The sequence below is a fragment of the Stenella coeruleoalba genome (assembly GCF_951394435.1).
Source record: "Stenella coeruleoalba genome assembly, chromosome: X".
Classification (NCBI taxonomy): domain Eukaryota; kingdom Metazoa; phylum Chordata; class Mammalia; order Artiodactyla; family Delphinidae; genus Stenella; species Stenella coeruleoalba.
This window is the reverse complement of record NC_137152.1, coordinates 17188878-17213439: the sequence shown is the minus strand read 5'-3', so window position 1 is coordinate 17213439 and position 24562 is coordinate 17188878. Positions and strand designations below refer to the sequence as shown.

Genomic DNA, 24562 nt, shown 5'->3' with positions numbered 1-24562 from the left:
ATTTCAGGGAGTAAATTGCGAATGTTAAAAAATAATTTTGCTTTTCCTTTATTTGGTTCTCTTCTGTTTTCCTACAGTTCTTATTTGCTACATGCACAACAAAATTCATTCAGCTAAGATGTCTCCTTTATCAATAGTTACAGCCCTGGTGGACAGGATTGGTAAGTGATATTATTTTCTAGACATACTTAGAATTTTTAGTAATTATAAAATATTATTGAGATTAGAGGAAATGTTTTCCTTTTATGGGGGAATTTTTATGTATATATGTGCATATGAAAATGTCTAGATTGCAATATACCAAGATATTTATTATAATTATCTTTGGGTAGAAGAGTTTTACATGATTCCAGTTTTATTTTTTATACTCTTTGCATTGTCTAATTTTTCAAAAATTATTTTTGAAAAATTATTTTTAGTTTTGAAGACAAAAAGGAAATATAGTGAAATTTGCCAGAATTTCAAATGAAATTGTCCATTTACAGTATAGAACATTTGGAGTATGGTTTGGGCTCAGGTTGATTTTTCTGTTTTGTAGATATGTGTAAGAAGAGCTTAAGCCCAGAACAGGACATCAAGTTCAGTGGCCATGTTAGTTGGGTTGGGAAGACGTCCATGGAAGTGAAGATGCATATGTTCCAGGTGTGTCTATGCCCGAAGACTGCCCCCTTGTTCCAATACAACCAGCTAGTCTCAGTGAAAGAAAAGCTTATTCACCTGTCTATCCATAGACAGATATATAGTTCACCCATTTATAGAAAAACAATTCAAGTTCACGTCATACAGATGGTGTGTTAATATCCTCCTCCTGGACATAGACTGACACGTAATTTGGTGTTTATGCTTACTGTTTATTACTTTGAAATCATATACAGCTCCATGTTAAGGTACTTGTTTCTAGTTTTGCCCCAGAGAATTTCCCTACAGTCTGAGTTCTGTTAAGCATGAATCGGATTGGTGACTGTTAGTTTCCTAGGGCTGCTGTAGCAAAGTACCACAAACCATGTGGCTTAAAACAACATAAATTAATTGTCTTAACAATTGAGAGGCTGGAAATCCAAAATCAAGGTCTCAGTAGGACCATGCTCTATCTAAAACCCGTAGGGGAGAAGCCTTCCGTGCTTTCTTCCTAGCTTCTAGTGGTTTGCTGGCCCTTTGGCATACCTTGGCTTGTAGTTGTAACACTTCAATCTCTTCCTTCTTCATCACATAGCATTTTTCTCTTGTGTGTCTGTGTCTCTTCTCTTCTCTTCTTTTATTTATTTATTGGCTGCGTTGGGTCTTTGTTGCTGCATGTGGGCTTTCTCTAGTTGGGGCGAGTGGGGGGCTATTCCTTGTTGCAGTGCGTGGGCTTCTCATTGTGATGGCTTCTCTTGTTGCAGAGCATGGGCTGTAGGCGTGTGGGCTTCAGTAGTTGCAGCATGTGGGCTCAGTAGATGCGGCATGCGGACCCCTAGAGTGCACGGGCTTCAGTAGTTATGGAGCATGGGCTCAGTAGTTGCAGCACATGGGCTCAGTAGCTGTGGCTTGTGGGCTCTAGAGTACAGACTCAGTAGTTGTGGCACACGGGCTTAGTTGCTCTGCGGCATGTGGGATCTTCCCAGACCAGGAATCGAAACTGTCCCTTGCATTGGCAGGCAGATTCTTAACCACTGTGCCACCAGGTGAGTCCTCTTCTCTTCTTATAAGGACATCAGTGATACTGGATTAAGGGCCCACCTACTCCTGTGTGACCTCATCTTACCTGATTACATCTGCAGCAACCCTATGTCCAAATAAAGTCACGTGCACAGGTACTGAGGGTTAGGACGTCAACATATCTTGTTGGGGGAAACAGTTCAACCCATAACAGTCACTGAGATTACTACAGCAGTTAGGAACAGCCTCTCTAATGAGCATAACTCAGAATAGCTATTATAAAGAAATGAAGAAATTTGTCAAGAAAAAGTACCTCAAAGAGGGTCATAGTACAGAAATCAAATAATTCAGAGTATGTTGAAGATTTCATTGTGAAAACTTACTTAAGGGTGACTTATTCAGTTATGTCAGGGTATTCAGTGGATCTGTCATTCAGATACGTGAAATTATGAAGCATTTCACGTTTTGGAAAAAGTCTGAAGGTTGCTCTGCAGTAATTAAAGTTGTTTGTCAAAATAGGTAAGTAGTTTTTTATTTGATGCTGTATGTAAACAGTTGAATTTTTTAACTTCCATGTTGCTGTAACTGACGGTAATACTGCTTTTAAAGCAAATATCGTAAAGTTGTTGGGGATGCTCCTCTGATTTGTTCGCACCCTTTTTTAATCTTCATGGTTGATGCACGGTGGATTCCTGGAATAAGACCTTCTTTCTAAGGAATCTTGGACAAATAGGTTGAAAAAGAGATACAGGAATTATTGGGAGGAGAGAGCCAGTGAAAATCAGTGCCAGAGAAGTACAGACTTTTGTTTTAAATTTGCATTTCTCATTGGCCATTTTGATTAATAACTCACGGCTTGAGTGATCCTTTATTCCAGAGAGGCAGCTTGGCAATAGGTACCCTGCCTCTGGTTTGGCTGAAATGTAAGTTCAAATCCCAGCTCTGCTGCTTATTAGCCATGTGACTGTGGGCAAATTTCTTGCCTTCTGTGAGATGCTGTTTTGTTATCACAGTAACCACTGATCAAATGTTGGCCATTATATTACTTTATCGTCATTACTATGGAGGTGGTCCTGCTTGACCGTCAGACCTGCCTTTTGGGGTTCCTGTTAGAGCTCTCTTCCGAGTGTGCTCTCGCTACCTCAAGTCCAGTGTGTTCCAAACTGAGTGCATCAGCTTCCTTTCCAATCCTGACCCTCCTCAGGTTTCCCCTTTGCCACCCTCCGATTTCTCCCAGCTCCAAACCTTTGTGAAAGCTTTAATTTTTTTTCCCTTTCCTGTGCAGCCTTTTGCCAAGTCTTGCGAATTCATCACCCACAGCTACTCACCAGAGTCCTTTCTTTCCCTCCCCTTTGACCTCTGTGTTTCATTCAAGCCCTCACTGCCTCTTGTGTGAGTACTTTAGCTATCTTTTAATTACTCTGCCTGCCTCTTGTCTGTTCTCTCTGTGTTAATTTTACACATCTCTTCCAGATAGGTCTTCCAAAGCCGATCTTCAATCACATCTCTTCCCTTCTCAAAACCCTTCCGTGACCATTATCTGTGGATCAAAGTCTAAATTGCTTTGACTAGTTAGGATCTAAGGTGCTCCATAAACTAGCACCAACCTACCTTTGCAGCTATATTCCCTCCAACTTACCGTTCACACACCTTTTTGGAGCGCACAGCTGGAGACCTTGAGCATCCTAAGAGTAGAGAGCTGTTCACCTTGCATCCCCGATGCTCAGCACTAGTGTTCATTGTAACACACTGGAACGTAAACAGTAGGTGAGCGGATGAGCATCCTCGCGCACGCTTTTCCTTTTGCCGGGATTCCTTGGGCTCTGGCTCTGCATATCCATATTCCACCTGTGCTTCTGGGTCACTTCATGCTCGAAACCTTCCCTGATCTTTTCAGCTCATAGTACCTGTTCCTTCCCCACGCCTCCTTCCCTCTGACCTTCTCTCCTGGGACCTGCTGTCCTCTGCCTTGCAGAGCTGTGTATGCACGCCTTTTCTCTTCCACTCGACTATGTGCGCCTCAACAACAGGATCTGGGTGTGAGTCACCTCGCCCACTTCCTGACGGCATTCATTTAACGTTGACTTAGCAGTGATTTATGGAGTGCCCCGTCTGTGCTCGGTGTACAACAGTGAGCAAAACAGGAAGTTCCATTCTCTTGGAGTTCACACTCTAGTAGTGCTCAGTAGTTAGCTGCCTCAGTTCATTCGTCGGCAGTTGGCAGCCATCGATCCGGTATCTGCTGTCTGCCAGCCTTTGTGTCAATTGATGGGAAACAAATGAGAATAAAAATGGTCGTTGTCCTCAAGGAGCTCTTGGTGCAGTAGGGAGACAGACACATAAATAAATGATTATGATATAGTAAATTATTACGCACTATTTCTGAACAGGGACAGTATTGGCATTGTATGTGGGAAAATTCTTTGCAGGACCGTTCCCTGCCTTGTGAGCTGTTTAGCTCTTTGGTTACCCCTCGCTGCGCTAGTAGTGTCCCCCAGCTCATGGGACAGCCATCACTAGCACTGCACATTTCCAGATGCCCTCCAGGGGATGACATCTTCCTCGCTTATGTTGAGAACCGCTGTCAGGAGAGGACTTTGTTTCCACTTAGGTGGCAAACAAAGGAGGGAGTGATGAACTCTGCCTGGGGAGTAGGGCTGGGGCCAGGGAGGGGAGGAGTGTCTTGAGGAATCCGGCCCTGAGGAAGGCATCTGGCAAAGGCCTGGAGGGGAGGCGGTCAGGTGACAAAATGGGACATTTCAGGACCTCCAAGTTGTCGGCTGTGGCTAGAGAAAGGAGTGCAGGCATGCCGGGAGTGTTTGGTGAACACTAGAGTGGAATCTGGGCTCCGTGGTAGAGACTTTACATAGAATGCCAGCAGGCGTAGACCAGATGCTGGGATAAAGGAAGACCTCTTGCAAGGTTTGAATAGGACAGGGACATAGTAAGATTGGTGAGACTCTTCTGCAAGTCGAGGGGGAAGGCTCATAACGGCCTGAACAGGTAGTGGTGATGAGGACTAGTGGTCGGTTTGTTGAGGATGGAACCACCTGTACCCTCAGGTTACGATATGACTTGATGATATGACTCTCCTGGAAGTACAGACTTCTAGGGAAAAAAAAAAATACCTTAAACTCTCAATGGCCTCTGCACTGTAAATATTTAGCTTAATCCACAGAATTCTCATTGATCTTACCCTTTCTTGGAAGCCCCTGTGCCAGGCTAAGGAAACAAACACATCCTGGTAGTTGGCACACTCAAGTTCCCTGAAAATACAAATGTCTGGGAGAGCGATGGGAGGTCCGCCTGGCTGTGTGTGCCTTTGGGAGGACAGGTAGGCCTGGAGAAAGCCAGCGTTCTGCAAGATGCGGGACGCTTAAATGATGGTGATGCACAAGGTCCCCCCGTGACCCTTGCCCTTGGGTCCCAGTCACTCACAGCTCCAAGGCCCATAGTTTGTGCCCATCCCAGCACTTCTCGCACTGTGCACTGTTTGGGTTTTTGGGTATCTCTCTCCTCCGCTAGACCACAGACTCTTCACTCTTGCTGCCTTTTCCCCCCTAGAGCCCAGTTGTGTGCCTGGCATCTCAGCAGATGGTGGTTAGTGAAAGCACTCGTCCTGTTTTGCTAATTTCAGCCTTTCCCAAAGGCTGTGATATCAGTTAGGATTGTAGTAGGTCTTCCCAGTAAATGCATTTCTTACATCTGCATTTTCTTTCCTTTGTTCTCTAGTTACACGACAATGAATTTTCCCCTGTTTTGGATGCGACATTTGTAATGGTGGCTCGTGATTCTGAAAACAAAGGGTAATTGCAGTTTTGTTCCTAATTCTTTATTTTGAAAAATATCAAAGATACGTAAAATTGAAGAGAAGACTTTAATAAATTTCTAGGATACCATCACCTAGACTTAAGAGTTTTAAAATTTTGCCATATTTGCTTCTTCTGTTTTTTTTAAAGTATATTATTTTCTTTATAATATTTTAAAGCAAATCCCAGACATAATGACATTTCACCTCTAAATACTTCAGTGTAGGGCACTGCTTTAAAAATGAGGCTATTTCCTTAAATAACTACATTACCATTTGCACACCTAACAAAAATAATAGTAAGTCCTTAATATATTCTAATAGTTCATATTCACTTTTTCCCACATATCTTTAACGACTTATTCAAATCAGGATCCAAACAAGGTCCACATATTACATTTGATTTGTATATCTCTTAAGTCTGTTTTTTTTGTTAACAGCTTTATTGAGATATAATTCACATACCATACAGTTCACCCATTGAAAGTGTACAATTTAATGGCTTTTAGTATATTCATAGAATTGTGCAGTCTCATCAGTCTGTTTTAATCTGGAATGGTTGTGTGTCCCCACTGTCCCCTTATCCTTTCATATCATTAACTGGTTGAAAGCCCAGATTGATTGTTCTTTACAGTGTCCCACTTTCTGGATTTGTCTCATTGCTTCCTTGTGGTATTTTTTTTTTAACTTGTTTCACTCTCCCTAGTACTTTCTGTAAATTGAAGTTAGGTCTAAACCTTGATTAGATTTGAGTTCAGCGTATTTGGTGAGAGCACTTCGTAGGTGATGATGTCTCTGTATCTCATATTGTATCATGTCAGGAGGTATAGATTGTCCCACTCATAGTAATGCTGAGATTAGTGTGTGGGTTCAAGTAGCCACACACTTTAATTTTTGCCTTGTGTAGTTCAATTTATCCTCTTGTGATCAGCAATAATCTACAGGTGTAGTACAGTACAAGGTGTATCCAATGTATCCAATCTTATGAATAGCTAGTTTCCCGTCAGTCTTCCTCCAGTGCTTTTAATGTCCTTTGCTGATCATTGCTTTTATTATTTTCATTAGGGGATGTAAAATGATTCTCAAATTCTGTCATTTCTTTCTATATTTATTAGCTGGAGATCTGTAAAGAAGAGTTTTCCCTTATCAACTAGGGCAATTTGGTTTGTAAAGGAAAGTTAGGATCAGTGTTTCATTCTTGCTTTTATTTACACATTTACTAGCTAGTGATGACATAGTTTTTCTGCTATTTTGCTTTTTAAAAAAGTATCATTGTATGTTCATGGATTTTAATATAGTAAATATGTTTTAATACATTGCAGCCATTGTTCTTCCTGTTTCTCAGAGTGAACATCTTTGGTCAGTGGGAACTCCTTTAAGCTGGCTGCTGTGACAAGCTATTTTGACATTTCCTAGTTAGTCTTTGATAACTTCCTGCTCTCTGGTACAATGAGATGTCTTGGACTCATTCTGTACATTTCCTGCCCCAGGGCTGGAATCAGCCAGTTTTCCAAGGAGTCCTCAGGTTCCTTTTAGTGGGAAACTGGTATTTAGACACCAAAATCTGGGTACTAGAACTATACGTTGTTACTAGTTTGTCATGTTTCTAGGCCTTTTCAGTAGACAGGGCTTGGATGTATGTTAAAAAGCAAACAAAAAACCTCATAAATTTGTACTGTCATTTCCAAGTCCAGTTTAACTGTACAGACTTTAACACTTTATCATTTTTCTCTTACATTGGATTCTTGGTTCCCTAATGCCAGTTACACAAGGCATTCAGACTGGGAAAAACTGTTTAATTATGTGTGTGGGAGTTGGGTAGGGGGGGAACGTTTCAGGATTGCTGTTTGTACAGACGGAGTCTAGAGGCCTATGGGAAGTCTAATTTGTTTTAGAAACTTGAGTTAGGAGTCTGCAATGAGAAATCTCTTCTGCTGCATGGAAAGCTGACTTGGAAACCCGACTTAAGATCTAAAAACCCCTTGGTGACTCTGATCTGAGCGAAGAATCCACCCATCTTCTCTAGCTCCTCTCACCAGCTCCAGCTGACCTGCCGCTCCTAGGGGCTGCCCTGGGGCTCCTTTTCCAGCACTGAGGGCGTTACTTAAAGCTTCTCTCCCAGCTGATGCATTCTAATTTTCCAAGCTGCCATTTCTGTACTTTTGTGGGTTTTTTTGTTTTTTGTTTTTTTGCAGTATGCGGGCCTCTCACTGTTGTGGCCTCTCCCGTTGTGGAGCACAGGCTCCGGACGCGCAGGCTCAGTGGCCATGGCCCACGGGCCCAGGCGCTCCGCGACATGTGGGATCTTCCCGTACCGGGGCACGAACCCGTGTCCCCTGCATCGGCAGGCGGACTCTCAACCACTGCGCCACCAGGGAAGCCCCCATTTCTGTACTTTCATTTCCGTTTTTCTTTCATCCAACCTTTGGATTCTACCACAGTGAAGTACTATCCCTTTCTCAGTGTTTTATTTTGGAAAATTTCACATCTACAGAAATGTAGAAAGAATAATGCAATGAGCACCCATATGCCCTTCACCTAAATTCTCGAATTAACATTTTACCACATTTGCCTTACTCTTGTCCTTTCTCGATAAATACAAACATATATACTTTTTCCCCTGGAATTGTTTCAAAGTAAGTTTGAGACTACTTTACCCTAATTCAGCATGTATCTCCTAAGAATAAGGCCATTCTCCTACATAACCTCAGTGCCTTTATTATATCCAAGAAATTTAACGGTGATACAATTATATTATCTAATATATGATTCATATTCAAACTTTGCCAATTGTCCCTAAAATATTCTTTATAACCTTTTCCCCCGAGTCAGGGTCTGATTAAGGACCATATATTATATGTGGTAATCATGTTTCTTTAAATAATTCCCCTTAAAATAATCCCCCTGCTGCTTTCTGTCTTTTAAGACGTTGACTTCTTACAATTTTTTATTGAAGTATAGTTGATTTACAATGTTGTGTTAGTTTCAGGTGTACAGCAAAGTGATAGTTACATATCTCTATCTCTATCTCTATTGTTTTTCAGATTCTTTTCCCATATAGGTTATTACAAAATATCGAGTATAGTTCCTTGTGTTATACAGTAGGTCCTCGTTGGTTATTTATTTTATATATAGCAGAGTGTATATTTTAATCCCAAACTCCCAATTTATCCCCCCGCCCCAGTTTCCCCTGTGGTAACCAGAAGTTTGTATTCTATGTCTGTGAGTCTATTTCTGTTTTGTAAATAAGTTCATTTGTATCATTTTTTTTCGATTCCACATATAAGTGATATCATATGATATTTGTCCTTCTCTGTCTGGCTTACTTTACTTAGTATGATAATCTCTAGTTGCATCTATGTTGCTGCAAATGGCATTATTTCATTCTTTTTATGGCCGAATAATATTCCATTTTGTATATATACCACATCTTCGTTATCCATTCATCTGTCGATGGACTCTTAGGTTGCTTCCATGTCTTGGGTATTGTAAATAGTGCTGCAGTGAACATCGGAGTGCATGTATCTTTTCAAATTATGGTTTTCTCCAGATATATGCCGAGTAGTGGGATTGCTGGATAATATGGTAGCTCTATTTTTAGTTTTTTAAGGAACTCCCATACTGTTTTCCATAGTGGCTGTACCAATTTACATTCCCACCAACAGTATAGGAGGGTTCCCTTTTCTCCACACCCTCTCCAGTATTTATTATTATTATTATTTTAAAATATTTATTTATTATTTACTTATCTTGGCTGCACCAGGTCTTAGTTGCGGCATACGTGATCTTTAGTTGTGGTATGCAGACTTCTTAGTTGCGGCATGCATGTGGGCTCTAGTTCCCCAACCAGGGATCGAACCTGGGCCCCCTGCATTGGGAGCTCGGAGTCTTACCCACTGGCCACTAGGGAAGTCCCTCCAGCATTTATTATTTGTAGACTTTTTGATGATGGCCATTCTGACTGGTGTGAGGTGATATCTCATTGTAGTTTTGATTTGCATTTCTCTAATAATTAGTGATGTGGAGCATCTTTTCATGTGCCTTTTGGCCATCTGTATGTCTTCTTTGGAGAAATGTCTATTTAGATCTTCTGCCCATTTTTTATCGCGTTGTTTGTTTTTTTGATATTGAGCTGTATGAGCTGTTTGTATATTTTGGAGATTAATGCCTTGTTAGTTGCACCGTTTGCAAATATTTTCTCGCATTCTGAGGGTTATCTTTTCATTTTGTTTATGGTTTCCCTTGCTGTACAAAAGCTTCTAAGTTTAATTAGGTCCCATTTGTTTATTTTTGTGTTTATTTCCATTACTCTAGGAGACAGATCCAAAAAGATATTGCTGCGATTTATGTCAAAGAGTATCCTGCCTATGTTTTCCTCTAGGAGTTTTATAGTATTTGGTCTTACGTTTAGGTCTTTAATCCACTTTGAGTTTATTTTTGTGTATGGTGTTAGAGAATGTTCTAATTTCATTTTTTTACATGTAGCTGTCCAGTTTTCCCAGCACCACTTATTGAAGAGACTGTCTTTGTCTCCATGTATATTCTTTGCCTCCTTTGTGATAGGTTAATTGACCATAAGTGCATGGGTTTATTTTTGGGTCTTTTATCCTGTTCCATTGATCTATATTTCTGTTTTTGTGCCAGTACCATACTGTTTTGATGACTAGTTTTGTAGTATAGTCTGAAGTCAGGGAGCCTGATTCCTCCAGCTCTGTTTTTCTTTCTAGCCAAATTGCTAGATTGCTTTGGCTATTTGGGATCTTTTGTGTTTCCATACAAGTTTAAGAATTTTTTGTTCCAGTTTTGTGAAAAATGCCATTGGTAGTTTGATAGGGATTGAATTGAATTTGTAGATTGCCTTGGGAAGGCACTGACATTTTTGAAGAGTCCAGGCCGGTTGTCTTACAGAATGTTCTACAACCTATATTTTACTGTTTCCTCATAATTAGAATCAGGTGAAACATTTTGGCAAGTGGCCATATCCTTTTACAACGTGAACTTTCTAGTGTGTATATAAGTCTGTAACCAGAAGAGTCCCCTAATTGTTCAGAGTTCTTATGTGAAGCAGTCAGTAAGTGTTACCCAAAATGAACACCTTCAGTTTTTATTAGGTAATGGCATGTCTTAAAATTTTTCTTTTCTTTTCTTCTCTTTAGGCCGGCATTTGTAAATCCACTCACCCTTGAAAGCCCAGAGGAAGAAGAGATCTTTAGACAAGGAGAATGTATATTAATTTGTTCATAATAAGATACAATTTAAAAAGCACATTAACTGTACTGCAGAGGAGATTATTTAAGAGTATGTATGGACTCCTCAAACCAGTAAAGTATCCACAGAGTCCATACTTTGAACGGTTTTTTTTTTTTTTTTTGCGGTACGCGGGCCTCTCACTGCTGTGGCCTCTCCCGCTGCGGAGCACAGGCTCCGGACGCGCAGGCCCAGCAGGCATGGCTCACGGGCCTAGACGCTCCACGGCATGTGGGACCTTCCCAGACCGGGTCACGAACCCACGTCCCCTGCATCGGCAGACGGACTCTCAACCACTGCGCCACCAGGGAAGCCCTGAACGGTTTTTATTGATGATACAATATTAAGTGAAGTAATTTGTTTTCTCACATTTAATGAAATGGGAAATGTATCTTAATGAGATAACTGCTGGTTGGGGCTGTAGGTCAAGGTGATTATAAGTGGTCTCACACTGAGCAGACATGATTTCCATCTGAAAGCAAAAAATCACTGAAAGTGTTATGTAGCCTCAGCAGCCTTCTCTGGGACAGATGTGCAATTTCCAGGGGGTTTTTGAAATCTGGAAATACTGCGTTTATAGGGTCCGAGGCAGCCCCGGTCGGCAGCCCAGTGCTGTAGTGTGGCCCTCCTGATCATAGCTCCTTATTGTCTCCTGTTCCAGTGAACAAGGGGACAAGGGTCGCCTTCAGCTCCATGTCATTACTGAAAATGGCTCCCACTGCTGAGGAGAGGACAGCCATACATGAGATGTTTCTTAACACGCTGGATCCAAAGTAAGTTAGGACGGTGAGATTCCTGGTTGGGAAAGCATCTAAACCTTGGCCTTCTCACGAGCTACACTTGCTTGAACATATTGGGCATTGTTTGCAAATATTTTACTCTTCAGCAGCAAAGCCATGGCATTGACAGTGTTTACTCGATCTCCATTTGTACAGGACTGTAAGTTTTCGAAGTCGAGTTTTGCCTCCTAATGCAGTGTGGATGGAGAATTCAAAACTGAAGAGCTTGGATATTTGCCACCCTCAGGTATTGGAATTTAGTGAAAAATCTTCTAAACAGGATAACTTGGACTCATGACACTCATCTAAGAGTTGACACGCCTTCAAACTGACCTCTGTTCTATGGCATTGTGAATTCCTTTGTTCTACAGATTCGGATCGTCACAGGGCTTGTATTTATTAATATTTATTTTATGTCCTGTAGGAGCGGAACATTTTCAATCGAATCTTTGGTGGTTTCCTTATGAGGAAAGCATATGAACTTGGATGGGCTACTGCTTGTAACTTCGGGTGAGTTGGATTTCAGGTAGTCTTAACTCCTGAGAAGCCGTTTATACTGCCTCACTCAGTGAAACATTTTGGACCCGTCTGGATGTGTTTGGGAATATATTGTGTTTTTAAATAAATGCTACACTTGTACCAGGTGGGTTTGACCTTCATTTTAGAAGGCTCTCGCTCTGATGTTGTCCCTTAGTACATTAAATGCCTGCTGAGAAAAAGGGGTGATGATACGCAGAAGGGAAAAGATGATTTAGATACTGATCTGGTCACAGTGCCATCTCTTACCATCTGGTATGGTTATTCCCTCCTTCTCTAGGTTTATTCTTTGACCATTTAAAGTTTGCTTCAGCTGACTGTCAGGAAAAAACTAGAGATCATCTGAATTTTGCAGTTGACCACAAGTACTGTGTTTTCCCAACAGTGGTTCCCGACCATTTATAGTCGCCGTGGATGATATCATGTTTCAGAAACCTGTTGAGGTTGGATCATTGCTGTTTCTTTCTTCGCAGGTAGGTGTGTGATGAGAGATGAAATACAATTTTTATTATTTGGGCCTAGAAGAGAGGTTTTTATATTCTAAAGCCACCGTTTCTCTTATGACTGCTTTCTTCCCCCTTCCTAATGCAATTAACTAACTATCGTGTCCATAATCGCTTAGGTTTGCTTTACTCAGGGAAATTACATTCAAGTCAGAGTACACAGTGAGGTGGCCTCTCTACAGGATAAAGAGCATATGACCACCAATGTCTTTCATTTCACGTTCATGTCGGAAAAAGAAGTGCCCTTGGTTTTCCCCAGAACATATGGAGGTAAGTGGCAAATGACTGCTTGTCCCTAATGAGGGGAACTTTTAAAGACATTTCTCTCCTTTTAAATTGTTGTAGGAAGTACTCTGATGCCCATCAGCCCTAGAGCATGTCTTTAGGGGATTGTGCTTTTGAGATTCTGCAGCCCTGAAGGCCAGGATGCCTCATGGCGTTCAGGTGGCCATTGCTGGTCTGCCTGCCTGGCTGTTGTCTGAAGGGCCAGTGTCAGCTGCAGGCAGCCACTGGTGGTCAGGACCGGTCCAGCCAAAGGGCCAGAGTCGAGGCACTCTCTGGCCCAGCAGCACATGCCTGGTGCCGGTTTTGAATTTTCATTGCTGTCCCAGTGTTCCCAAGTAGTTTTGTGTTTGTATAGTGATTTTCTTAGGTGCTGCACATGTCTCCAGAGCTCTCTCTCTTATGTTCCAGAGTCCATGTTGTATTTAGATGGGCAGAGGCATTTCAGCTCCATGAGTGCACCAGTGACCTTGAAAAAGGACCACCTCATCGAGCCCTAGGAAGACCGCGTTTGTTGAAGGCCAGTGCCCCACAGTGACACGGTGCCTGATGAAGGCCTGAGCAAGTATATCGCTCTTAGTGTTTATTCTCATCCTCCATAGAGAAGAAGGATGTATTCAGTTTTTAGGTTGATCAGAAAAGTAGAATGAGAGAATGGCTGGGTGGGGCAGAGGGGGAAAGAATTATTGAATAATAAATACTTTCAAGACAATTTAAATTGTGAACCTACCACGTTTCCTCCTGTCTACTCAGGAAATGAGGGCTGAATGCCTTTTTATGTGACTGGACACATTCTTTTCTTACACATATTGCAACCATCAATCTACATGGTTTCCTGCCAGGGCATTTGGAGGGCATTCTTTAAACCTGACCTTTACTGCAATTCCCCTGTATTATTTAAATCCCATCAACCCTATGTGATTCCTTTGTATTTTTGCCTCCTTCTATTTCCCAGCTTTTGTTGTTAGCAGAGGGTAGATGAAAAGTTGGAGTAAAGGGATTCAACAAAAGACACAGCATTTGTAAGGATTTGTGGGAAGCTTTAGATCTGAAACATACCAAGGAAACACAGAAGACCCCAAATAGCCAAAGCAATCTTGAGAAAGAAAAATGGAGCTGGAGGAATCAGGCTCCCCGACTTCAAACTATACTACAAAGCTACAGTGATCAAGATGGTATGGTACTGGCACAAAAACAGAAATGTAGATCAATGGAACAGGATAGAAAGCCCAGAGATAAACCCATGCACATATGGTCACCTAATTTATGACAAAGGAGGCAAGAATATACAGTGGAGAAAAGACAGCCTCTTCAATGAGTGGTGCTGGGAAAACTGGACAGCTACATGTAAAAGCATGAAATTAGAGTACTCCCTAACACCACCATACACAAAAACTCCAAATGGATTAAAGACTTAAATGTAAGAGCAGACACTATAAAACTCTTAGAGGAAAACATAGGAAAAACACTCTGACATAAACAACAGCAAGTTCTTTTTTGACCCACCTCCTACAGTAATGAAAATAAAAACAAAAATAAACAAATGGGACCTAATGAAACTTAAAAGCTTTTGCACAGCAAAGGAAACCATAAACAAGACGAAAAGACAACCCTCAGAATGGGAGAAAATATTTGCAAATGAAACAATGGACAAAGGATTAATCTCCAAAATATACAAACAGCTCATGGAGCTCAATATCAAAAAAACAACGCAATTAAAAAATGGGTGGAAGACCTAAATAGACATTTCAGCAAAGAAGACATGCAGATGGCGAAGCGGCACATGAAAAGATGCTCCACATCGCTAATTATTAGAGAAATGCAAATCAAAACTACAATGAGGTATCACCTCACACTGGTCAGAATGCCCATTATCAAAAAATCTAGAAACAGTAAATGCTGGAGAGAGTGTGGTGAAAAGGGAACCCTCCTGCACTGTTGGTGGGAATGTAAATTGATACAGTCACTATGGAGAACAGTATGGAGGTTCCTTAAAAAACTAAAAATAGAACTACCATACGACCCAAGCAATCCCACTACTGGGCATATACCCTGAGAAAACCATAATTCAAAAAGAGTCATGTGCCAAAATGTTCATTGCAGCTCTATTTACAATAGCCAGGACATGGAAGCAACCTAAGTGTCCATCATCAGATGAATGGATAAAGAAGATGCGGCACATATATACAATGGAATATTACTCAGCCATGAAAAGAAACAAAATTGAGTTATTTGTAGTGAGGATGTGGATGGACCTAGAGATTGTCATACAGAATGAAGTAAGTCAGACAGAAAAACAAATACTGTATGCTAACGCATATATATGGAATCTAAAAACAAAAATGGTACTGATGAACCTAGTGGCAGGACAGGAATAAAGATGCTTTATAGAGAATGGACTTGAGGACACTGGCGGGTGGGGGGAAGGGGAAGCTGGGGTGTAGTGAGAGTAGCATTGACACATATACACTAAATAGCTAGCTAGTGGGAAGCAGCCGCATAGCACAGGGAGACCAGCTTGGTGCTTTGTGACCACCTAGAGGGGTGGGATAGGGAGGGTGAGAGGGAGGCTCAAGAGGGAGGGGATATGGGGATATATGTATGCATGTGGCTGATTCACTTTGCTGTACAACAGAGAGTAACAGCACTGTGAAGCAATTATACTCCAATAAAGTTGTATCAAAAAAAAAAAAGGAACCATGCCAAGAGGAGGTGTTCACAGATGGTGAATACAGGAGACACAGGACCAAGTGTTCATTCCTCCATTCACCTGACAGCTCTTCAGCACACTCTGCTAGGGGCTGGGCAGCATATATCTGATTAACAAACATGAACAGTAATAATAATTACAGATGCTTATGCTCACAGAGCGCTTGCCACTTGCTAGATAGGCACTCTCTTAAGCACTTGACGTGTTTACTTCTTCCACCAACACTATGAGGTAGGTTCTGTAACCCGCTTGTCGGGTTTGGCCACTCAGGAATCTGAAGCATAGAGAGGTTGATAATTTGCTCAGACTCCCGCAGCTAGTAGATGGTGGTGCTGGGATTCACACTACCTGGTTCAGAAGTAAACGGTAAAGCTGGGAATGTATTGATAGTAAGGGAGGCTGTACCCAATGTCACAGTGCCACCTAGGAACCCAAAGGGACGTATTCCGACGAGTCTGCAGCCAAGACCCAGTTTCTCCTTTGATGGGATGGGAAGTTGATCAAGTTCAGAAGAGAGAGAAACCAGGCTGCACAGAGGGAAAGAATTCATCTCTGAAGAGGTCCTCCCAGGAAAGAAACAGTCTTGAGTATGGGTTCTAAACACAAAGCGGTCACAAACTTGGCTCTGCGTCAGAATCGGCTGGAGTGCTTTTAAAAAAATTTGTATTAATTTAATGTTTATTGAAATCACAGTTAATATGAATGAGCACTTCTGGCATAAATAGTCATGGGAACAAACAACTACTCTGGAGGCGTGCAGTTGGACTCATGGCACCCAGCGTGTGCTGCACCGTAAGCTTGCTGGCATCAGTCCTCGCCCCCCTCGCTGTACTTACTACCATCCTAAGCTTCACCTGGCCCTTCAGTACAGCATTTTGCAGATCTGCCTATAACCCGGTGAGGTCCCTGAGCTGCCTCGCAGGAAGGGACGGCCCTGGGGAGTTGTGTGAACGTGTTAAGCGGAGTTCAGTTAAGAAACCTACTGCATGGTGGTGTATAGATTGTACGTTATGCATTTAACCACTTAGTGCTGTACACGGAAGCTTTTGCAAGAACTTTTCTCGCTGTTGTAAGAAATGTTGCAGTAAATATCCTAAAACTAAAACATTTAATCATTAAACTATTTCCTTTGGAAAATTGTTGATAAGTGATCTGTAGGTCAAAATCGTATGCACACATTCAAGGCTTTGAATGGTTCACGTATCCCTCCAGAGCAGTTGTACACATGCACTTAACTCATTAGCAATTTCCCTGAACTTGGCTGAATTTTATCCTTTACTTTTTTAAAAAAATTTATTTTATTTATTTTTGTCTGTGTTGGGTGTTTGTTGCTGTGTGCAGGCTTTTTCTGGTTGCGGTGAGCGGGGGCTAATCTTCGTTGCACTGCGCGGGCTTCTCATCGCAGTGGCTTCTCTTGTTGCAGAGCACAGCCGGGCTCTAGGCACGTGGGCTTCAGTAGTTTTGGCACGCGGGCTCGGTAGTTGTGGCTCGTGGGCTCTAGAGCGCAGGCTCAGTAGTTGTGGCGCACGGGCTTGGTTGCTCTGCGTCATGTGGGATCTTCCTGGACCAGGGCTTGGACCTGTGTCACCTGCATTGGCAGGCGGATTCTTAACCACTGCACCACCAAGGAAGCCCTTATCCTTTACTTTTTAAAACATCTTTGCCATTTTAGTAGGTGAAAAATGACATTCATTAATTGCCTTTCTTTGAATTCTATTGAGACTGAACTCTTAAAAAATTGCTTATTGTCTTTTTAGTTAAATTACTTGTTCAATTAATTTTGAATATCAGATTTTTAAATCAAAATATGTTTTCTACCAGTAAAAGTTTTTATAAGAGCTAGAGATTTTTTTATTTTTAATACAGGACTTTAAGAAGATGAGATGAAGGAAACTCCAAGGGATATACAGTAGGTTGTCGATGTTTAGTGTTTTGTTCCTCTTCTTTAAGGAGTAGTGGGCTTTTAACCAGTACCAGCACTGCTACTTGTCTAGCACAGAACCTCCTAATGTGGGTTGGACATAGTTTTGTATTGAATAGTCCATGCTGAGATACCCCATTTTACATCAGGCATTTATTACCAAGTTCTTAGTTTTTGCTTAGGTAGTTCTTCACTGGGCAGTCTTCGAGGATGGTGTCTTTATTTTTGGTTTCTTTAGAAGAGTTCACTTCACGCTAGTATGCTCTGCACTGTGTTCCGTGTGCCCATGTGGTCCTGTGGCTCCATTTCTCGTGGTAGCCCGAGTATTCTGCATGTCTACGTGTTCCCTTTGCTACTGGCATTCTCTATACCGTCTGCTCTTTCTCCTCTCTGTGAATAGAGCCAGTAGCTTGAGTCCTGAAAAACTGAAGTTTGCCTTCCACCCCCGCCCCAGGGAGTTCAGCATTTTATTTTTCTTTTCAATGAATTTGGGCAGAGAAAAAGGCCTTTCATCTTTCAAAAGACACATTTGATTCTGTGGGGTGGCTGGGCTCATCTGGGAGGTTCTTCTGCTCTGTGTGGCATTGGCTGGGGTCACTCAGGCAACTGTGCTCACCTGGGAGCTCGTCAGGGGCTAGACCATCTGGCACATCAGCTGGGGAGGCTGGAACGGATGGGGGCCAGCCAGGCCTCTCTTAAGAGGCTAGTTGGACTTCTTAAATGGTGGTGCGCGGGCTCCATGAGCAAACAGCCAGATTCCCAGCTCCTAACTACGTCATCCTCCTGCTTCTCAAAGCCATTTTTGTGCAGAGTGATCAATGGTGTCATGGAAGTTCACAAAGATGATCACTGGGGAGAGGCGACTGGTTGGATGATTGAAAGGCCGCTGGTAAGAAAAAACAGTTTCAAAAAGCAGTGGTATCTAGGGCTGGATGGCAAGGGGCTGAGTAATTCCAAGCATCCAACTCTCTTTCCTGGGTGAAGTCCGTGGACACTGGTGAGATGCTCCTTCATAAACATTTTATATGTTTATATTATAAACAACTTAATACAATATATGATTTTATAAAATGTCTTAAACATTTTATTGACAAGTAACATTAGGAGATACTGCATCGGATACCTCTCCTCTGGTATTTTATAATGCGTATTAGCTTACAAAAAACTGAAAAGTAGGGCCATTAGAACACCTGTTTAAGTTTTTATGTCAGCTTTTGTGAAACTTATTTGATCATGGACTTTGTTGTTGTTGTTAATACCTATGAATAAATGGAACACACTAGGAGTTTTAGTAACTTTTACAGAGCCGGGATTATACTCTGTGTTCTATTGTCTAAGGGGTAAATCGTTATGCCCTCTTTTGCTATGAAGAATCAAGTATTAGTATTATGTTCCTTAAAAACAAATTTAGGGCAGCATTTTAGATCTCACTGACTTTCCTGCTTTCCAGGGTTGGCAGTCTTGCTTTTCAACAGGAGCATAATTTCTTGCTGTCACTGCTGATGTTTTTTAAAACGTTAACTTGTAACAATGCGTTTAACTTTACAACAAATTCTGAATAGTAATTTTTTAGCATTATGCTCCTTTATAGATTACAAGAGGGAGGTGAAAGGAAGTGCATCAGGAAGATGGTGAAGGTTAGTTCATAAGATATTTGCCTCCATTTTGATACAGAGAATATAAGTTTGTGTTATTCTGTTTCTGTATAAGAACCTCAAGCTCAAATTCAGTGCTTTATGCTTTAATATGAAAACATTTGGAAGTAACTACGGATTCTTTATTTGGTAATATAGAACCCCATGGCAACTTGTATGTTAGTGCAGTGTAGGAAAAAATCAGTCACAGTATATAATCATCATAAAATAAGAAATTTTATATATGGCTAAAACACATATTGGATTCTTAGCACTGTGCTAATGACATCAAAATGTATTTTCTAATTTAATCCTTAGAATCAGCCTTTGAGGTCAATACCATTATTACCCACTTTTTCAGATGAGGAAAGTGAGACTTAGAGAGGGAAAGTAACTTCCCACAGCCCACCTTGTAACTGTATATAGGTGGGGTTAGGTGGGGTAGGCCTAGACTAGGTCTAGAATCTTGGCCCTTTGCCACATTTCATATATATTTTCTCAACCAGTGTGATAAAGGGTTAACTTGTGAGATAAACACACACACACACGCACACACATACACAGACACATACATGAGAATACAATCTGGTCTCAACCATAAGAGGCAAGGATGGCTGAAATATTTTGGGCATTTGTTTTCATTTGCTCTTAGAGAAAAACTTTTGCTGCAGTTGTGATTGACTCTCTAAATTGACTTGTGAATGTTTTCTGTCCCTCCCTGGGCAACAAATAATGAACTACTTTAAAATAGATAACAAGAAAGAGGAATTAAAAATAGGGATTCGGCAAGTTCAAAAACGGATTTAAGGGCTTCCCTGGTGGTGCAGTGGTTGAGAGTCCGCCTGCTGATGCAGGGGACACGGGTTCGTGCCCCGGCCCGGGAAGATCCCACATGCCGCGGAGCGGCTGGGCCCGTGAGCCATGGCCGCTGAGCCTGCGCATCCAGAGCCTGTGCTCCACAACGGGAGAGGCCACAACAGTGAGGGGCCCGCATACCGCAAAAAAACAAAAAAACCAAAAAAAACGGATTTAAGGACCCCTGACCAGTCACGTTGCTTCTAGTAAAACTGTTGTATCGTGGGATTATTTTGATCTAAGGGGATCAATCTGAGGTGGATTTGGGGTCATTTGGTCCAGCAGGTGGGTTTTGGGCAGGCAGTGTGACGTGGGAGGAGTGCTGCTGGCTCGCATTCTGGCTCTTAGGCACCTCTGAGGTCTCAACTATGTCTGCAGCCAGCTAGTTCAGGGCATAGGGTAGAGGATTCATCTCTTTGGGTTCTGTTTCCTTCTCCATAAAAGGAGAGACAGCTTTCTCATTCCAGAGTTTCCTGATTTAGACCTATTTCCCTTCACTTGATTTGCTGTTTGGTTAGAGAAATATTTTAATGACTATATTGCACATAATTTAAAAAATCAAGTTCCAGTTAAGATGTGTATGCTAAGAAAAAAAAGGATCTTCAGAATAAAACAGGACCTTCTCAAAACCATTCAGTAAGCCAGAGGCATTGATAAAAGTAATACCTCAGAGGAAGGATTGTAGTAACAAAAGAAAGGGTAGGATATTTTTGTTTTTTTTGTCACAGAAATTGTGTACCTTTAATAGAGGGAATAGTATGGCTAAAACAAATGAACTGTACCATAATGGAAGGAAAATTACATGACAGGGTATTGATATGCCAGGCATTTACTGTATCCTGATTTTGTTTATACACACACACATATATAAATTTAAATTTATATTTTATATGTATGTATTTGTTAAAAAAAAAGTGACCCATTAGTAGGCCATGAAATTTAGTGGGTTGTGGCCAACATGACAAAAATAAAAGAATGCATCACCCATAGTAAGTATTGTGTAACTTGTTATGCACGTGCATGGTGCACATGCACATTTATGGGTGTGCTAGGTCACAGTGTAAAATATACATCTACATGGGTCATGGTCATTAATGGAAGGGGTTCTCTCAATACACATTAACATGCTTCTTTGAGTTGTACTTAGTTTTGATTGGTCTGAATTTAGAAGTTTTTTTTCCATTTTTTCCTCTAAATTAGATTGGTTTAAAAACAAAAATCGTTTGAGTTAGTTGATGCCCTTTTAGTTTATTCTGACAGGGTGCCTCAGGACAAGGGGATTTCGGTGTGCTGGGAGCCATCTCATGGGCTTTGGGTTACAGTGCAACATAACTCCCTTTGATAGAAAACTTGCAAATCCTTTTTCTGATGTCCTGGCTGAGCTGCACAAATGGCGAGAACTTGAAGTTAACAAACCCAGGCCTGCAGATTCAATTCTTACCTTCTATCCTTGGCCATACACTGGACCCTTGAATCTAGCCAATCAACTCTATAGTGTGTGCCATCTCCCAGTAGATGATCACGAGAGAGGAAGACCAGTCAACGCTTTGTCTCTTGAGGCTGGGTCACAAGCACTGCCTTTTCATTTATTTTTTTATTTTAAATTTATTTTAGTTTTGGCTGCATTGGGTCTTCATTGCTGTGTGTGGGCTTTCTCTAGTTGCGGAGAGCGGGGGGGCTACTTTTTGTTGCCGTGCACGGGCTTCTCACTGCAGTGGCTTCTCTCGTTGTGGAGCACGGGCTCGGTAGTTGTGGCACGTGGGCTCAGTAGTTGTGGCTCACGGGCTCTAGAGCACAGGCTCAGTAGTTGTGGCGCATAGGCTTAGTTGCTCCACAGCATGTGGGATCTTCCCGGACCAGGGCTCGAACCCACGTCCCCTGCATTGGCAGGTGGATTCTTAACCACTGTGCCACCAGGGAAGCCCCAAGCACTGCCTTTTTGTATAAGGACAGTACACTGGCAGGAGATACAGCCTTCAGTGGACGAATAGCAAATGGGCTTACTCCTCCCCTCCTGTGACACATTCCATCATCCCTATATTTCCTTGTTATTGCTCATGCTGGCCTTGGAGCCAACACAGGTGTCAGCATTTTTAGCATTTATTCACTGTATTGCTCTTTTTACATGCTGATTTTGGGAAACTGTGGGCTTCTTGAGGGAACGGATTGTGTCGTATCTTTTTATCTGTATTGCGTAGCAAAGTATATTGCATGTGTGCAGGTCGTTAATAACTTCCATATGAATGAATGTATGATTCAGGTGAATTTGGGCGTTTGACTTTTTTGTTAATTTAAAAAATTTAAGCTTAAGGCTCAGGAAGGTGGATCTTTAAAAATTTTTTTTTAGGATTTTACTTGTGTACAGCATTATGCCCAAATTGCGTTATTACGTTAATAATGGAATTGCTAAAAGTTGCTTTGCTGTCTAAGACTAAATACACAGTAGCTATGATATTTTATTTCCTTTTAAAAGCTAAGTAAAAAATTTAATTTTATAGACGTGTGTATGTATATGTGTATGTATATGCATGTATACACAAACATTAATATTTATACACACCCCCACACACACTGGCATGGAGACCTTTATGGACATATTTACCTGAAATACACATTTCTTCACATTCTTATGTTAAGAATTCTACTCAAAGATATTTCAGTGACATAACATCAGAATTCATGGGTAACAAAATACAAGGATGCATTCCATGGTATCATATGGGGGGGTTAGGGTATAAAAATATCATTAATAAAATAGTGGTTAATGTATTTAAGAACAAAATATAAAACCTGGAAGTCTACTGACATAGAAAGTTTAGGGTGTAGGATTAAATGTGCCCTTGGATATAGAAGAAATGATGGGGGTGGGGAATGATTCCTTGCATGAGATTCTGGGGACTAAGAAATCCCCGAAAGAGCAGTCCACTCTGATCATTGTAAAGGTCAGAACACTGGCTAGGCTTAACTGGGAAATATTCAACAGAAGGTCAGAAATTTGAGGGAGAAGCAGGGAATCACAGATGTTATTCATATATATGTAAGTGCACCGAAAAGACATTATCCTAGTGTGTTTCATAGAGACTTCGGGCCACCTCTTGACCTATTATTTTGGATAAGCTTCTACTGTCACGTCATGGTCTGTCCTCCTCTTGCACAGGTAGCTACTAAACTATACTGGTCTCCTTTCCATAATCTGTTGGCAACTGTCCCTAGAGAAGGGTTTCTCAACCTCACTACTATTGACAACTTGGACCAGATAATTGTGTTGTATGTTCTGTGCATTGTAGGATGTCTAGCAGCATCCTTGACATGTACCCACTAGATGCCAGTAGCATTCCCATAGTTGACAACCAAAAACATCTCCAGACATTACTATGTCCCTTGGGAAAATTGTGCCCAGTTGAGAACCACTGCTGTAGATTACGGTAGGTCAGCATGTTTGGGAGTTGTCTCTTGTAGCTCATCCTGGTCAGGCCTGGGCCCATCCTCTCCAGCAGAGCAGGGGACTGTGCTTTTGGAACACTCTTTCTAGCCTTCTGTAAATGGCCACATGAGATCATCTTTAGGGTATACTTTTGGGCCTGTGGACTTTCAGAAGTCAGCTGTTTGAAGGGATAAAAGGCACTGAGGAGTGCATTTATAGGCTATTAACATTACCCAGTTAATATGAAAAGTGGTGAATCAGGATGTATTTTCACTTATTTGTAGGTACCTGGAAATTATACTATTAGGACCTGCTTGTAATCAAATACTAAGCTCTTTGAGGGCAGAAATTTGTCTTCGGTCACTGATATATGCCAGGTGTTTAGAGTAGGTGATCAATAATTCCTGAAAGTTGAATGAAAACATTAATGACTGGCTTTTTTGAATGGATCCAAAAATAGCTGTCTTCCTTGTAAACATACCTAAAATGAACATGAGGCTAGAAAAGCTCCAAAGAATGGAAACTATTAATCAAGAAGATAAAGCTTATTCCATGAGTAAAAAAATTGGAAAGAGGAAACCTGAGAATAAGATTCCAATTGTATTGCAAGTATTGATTGACAGGATTATCACAAACCTGTCTGAACACCAAAGTAGTAGCAGTCTTCAACTTTACTAATAGTTGGCTTCTAAAATGTTGACTGTAAGGTAGCACTTAGAACATACTTTGCTATGGCAAAGGGTTATAAATGGCAGTTGAATTCCTGTGTCCACGTCTGAATGCCTGTCACTAATCCCCTGCCATTTATGACAGAACGCAGAGCGTCAGCCAGGAGGCCAGGGACATCCCCAACTCTAGGACGGCCTCCCCTGGGGTGAGGGGCTTTTTGCGAGTGTTGAGAGGGGATTAGCGTGGCAGACAGGACGAGGCAGATGCTCTCGGGCCCCAGTTCCCTTAAACTACATGGCATGTATATAACCATAGTAAAGCCATTGCCATACTGGGGTGACGAAGTACCACTGGACTTCAGCTGTATATGTGGTCATTTGTGAACAGCTGGCTACATATACTTAGGGATTCCACTTCTGTTAAACTAAATACCTTTTTTTTTTTTTTTTTTGGCCGCACCACGTGGCTTGCAGGATCTTAGTTCCCCGACCAGGGACTGAACCCGGGCCATGGCAGTGAAAGCCCGGAATCCTAAACACCAGGCCACCAAGGAAC

General features: G+C 41.6%; 1 protein-coding gene across 5 annotated transcripts in view; it reads left to right on the top strand.

Moving 5' to 3' along the window:
* Nucleotides 1-19843, top strand: part of ACOT9 (acyl-CoA thioesterase 9) — a 34540-nt gene extending 14697 nt beyond the window's left edge. For 3 of the 5 annotated variants that reach the window (XM_079911709.1, XM_079911710.1, XM_079911708.1), the window contains 10 exons: nucleotides 78-161; nucleotides 539-642; nucleotides 5371-5444; nucleotides 10603-10670; nucleotides 11355-11466; nucleotides 11629-11719; nucleotides 11897-11982; nucleotides 12395-12482; nucleotides 12632-12782; nucleotides 13206-15202. In XM_079911709.1, coding sequence (XP_079767835.1) covers nucleotides 78-161; nucleotides 539-642; nucleotides 5371-5444; nucleotides 10603-10670; nucleotides 11355-11466; nucleotides 11629-11719; nucleotides 11897-11982; nucleotides 12395-12482; nucleotides 12632-12782; nucleotides 13206-13294 — 947 coding nt within the window. In that variant the 3' untranslated portion in view covers nucleotides 13295-15202. Of the gene's footprint in view, nucleotides 1-77; nucleotides 162-538; nucleotides 643-5370; nucleotides 5445-10602; nucleotides 10671-11354; nucleotides 11467-11628; nucleotides 11720-11896; nucleotides 11983-12394; nucleotides 12483-12631; nucleotides 12783-13205; nucleotides 15203-17370 lie in introns of those variants that run through there. The other 2 variants (XR_013825842.1, XM_079911711.1) reach the window with 2 other exon arrangements.
* Nucleotides 19844-24562: the final 4719 nt, after the last annotated feature.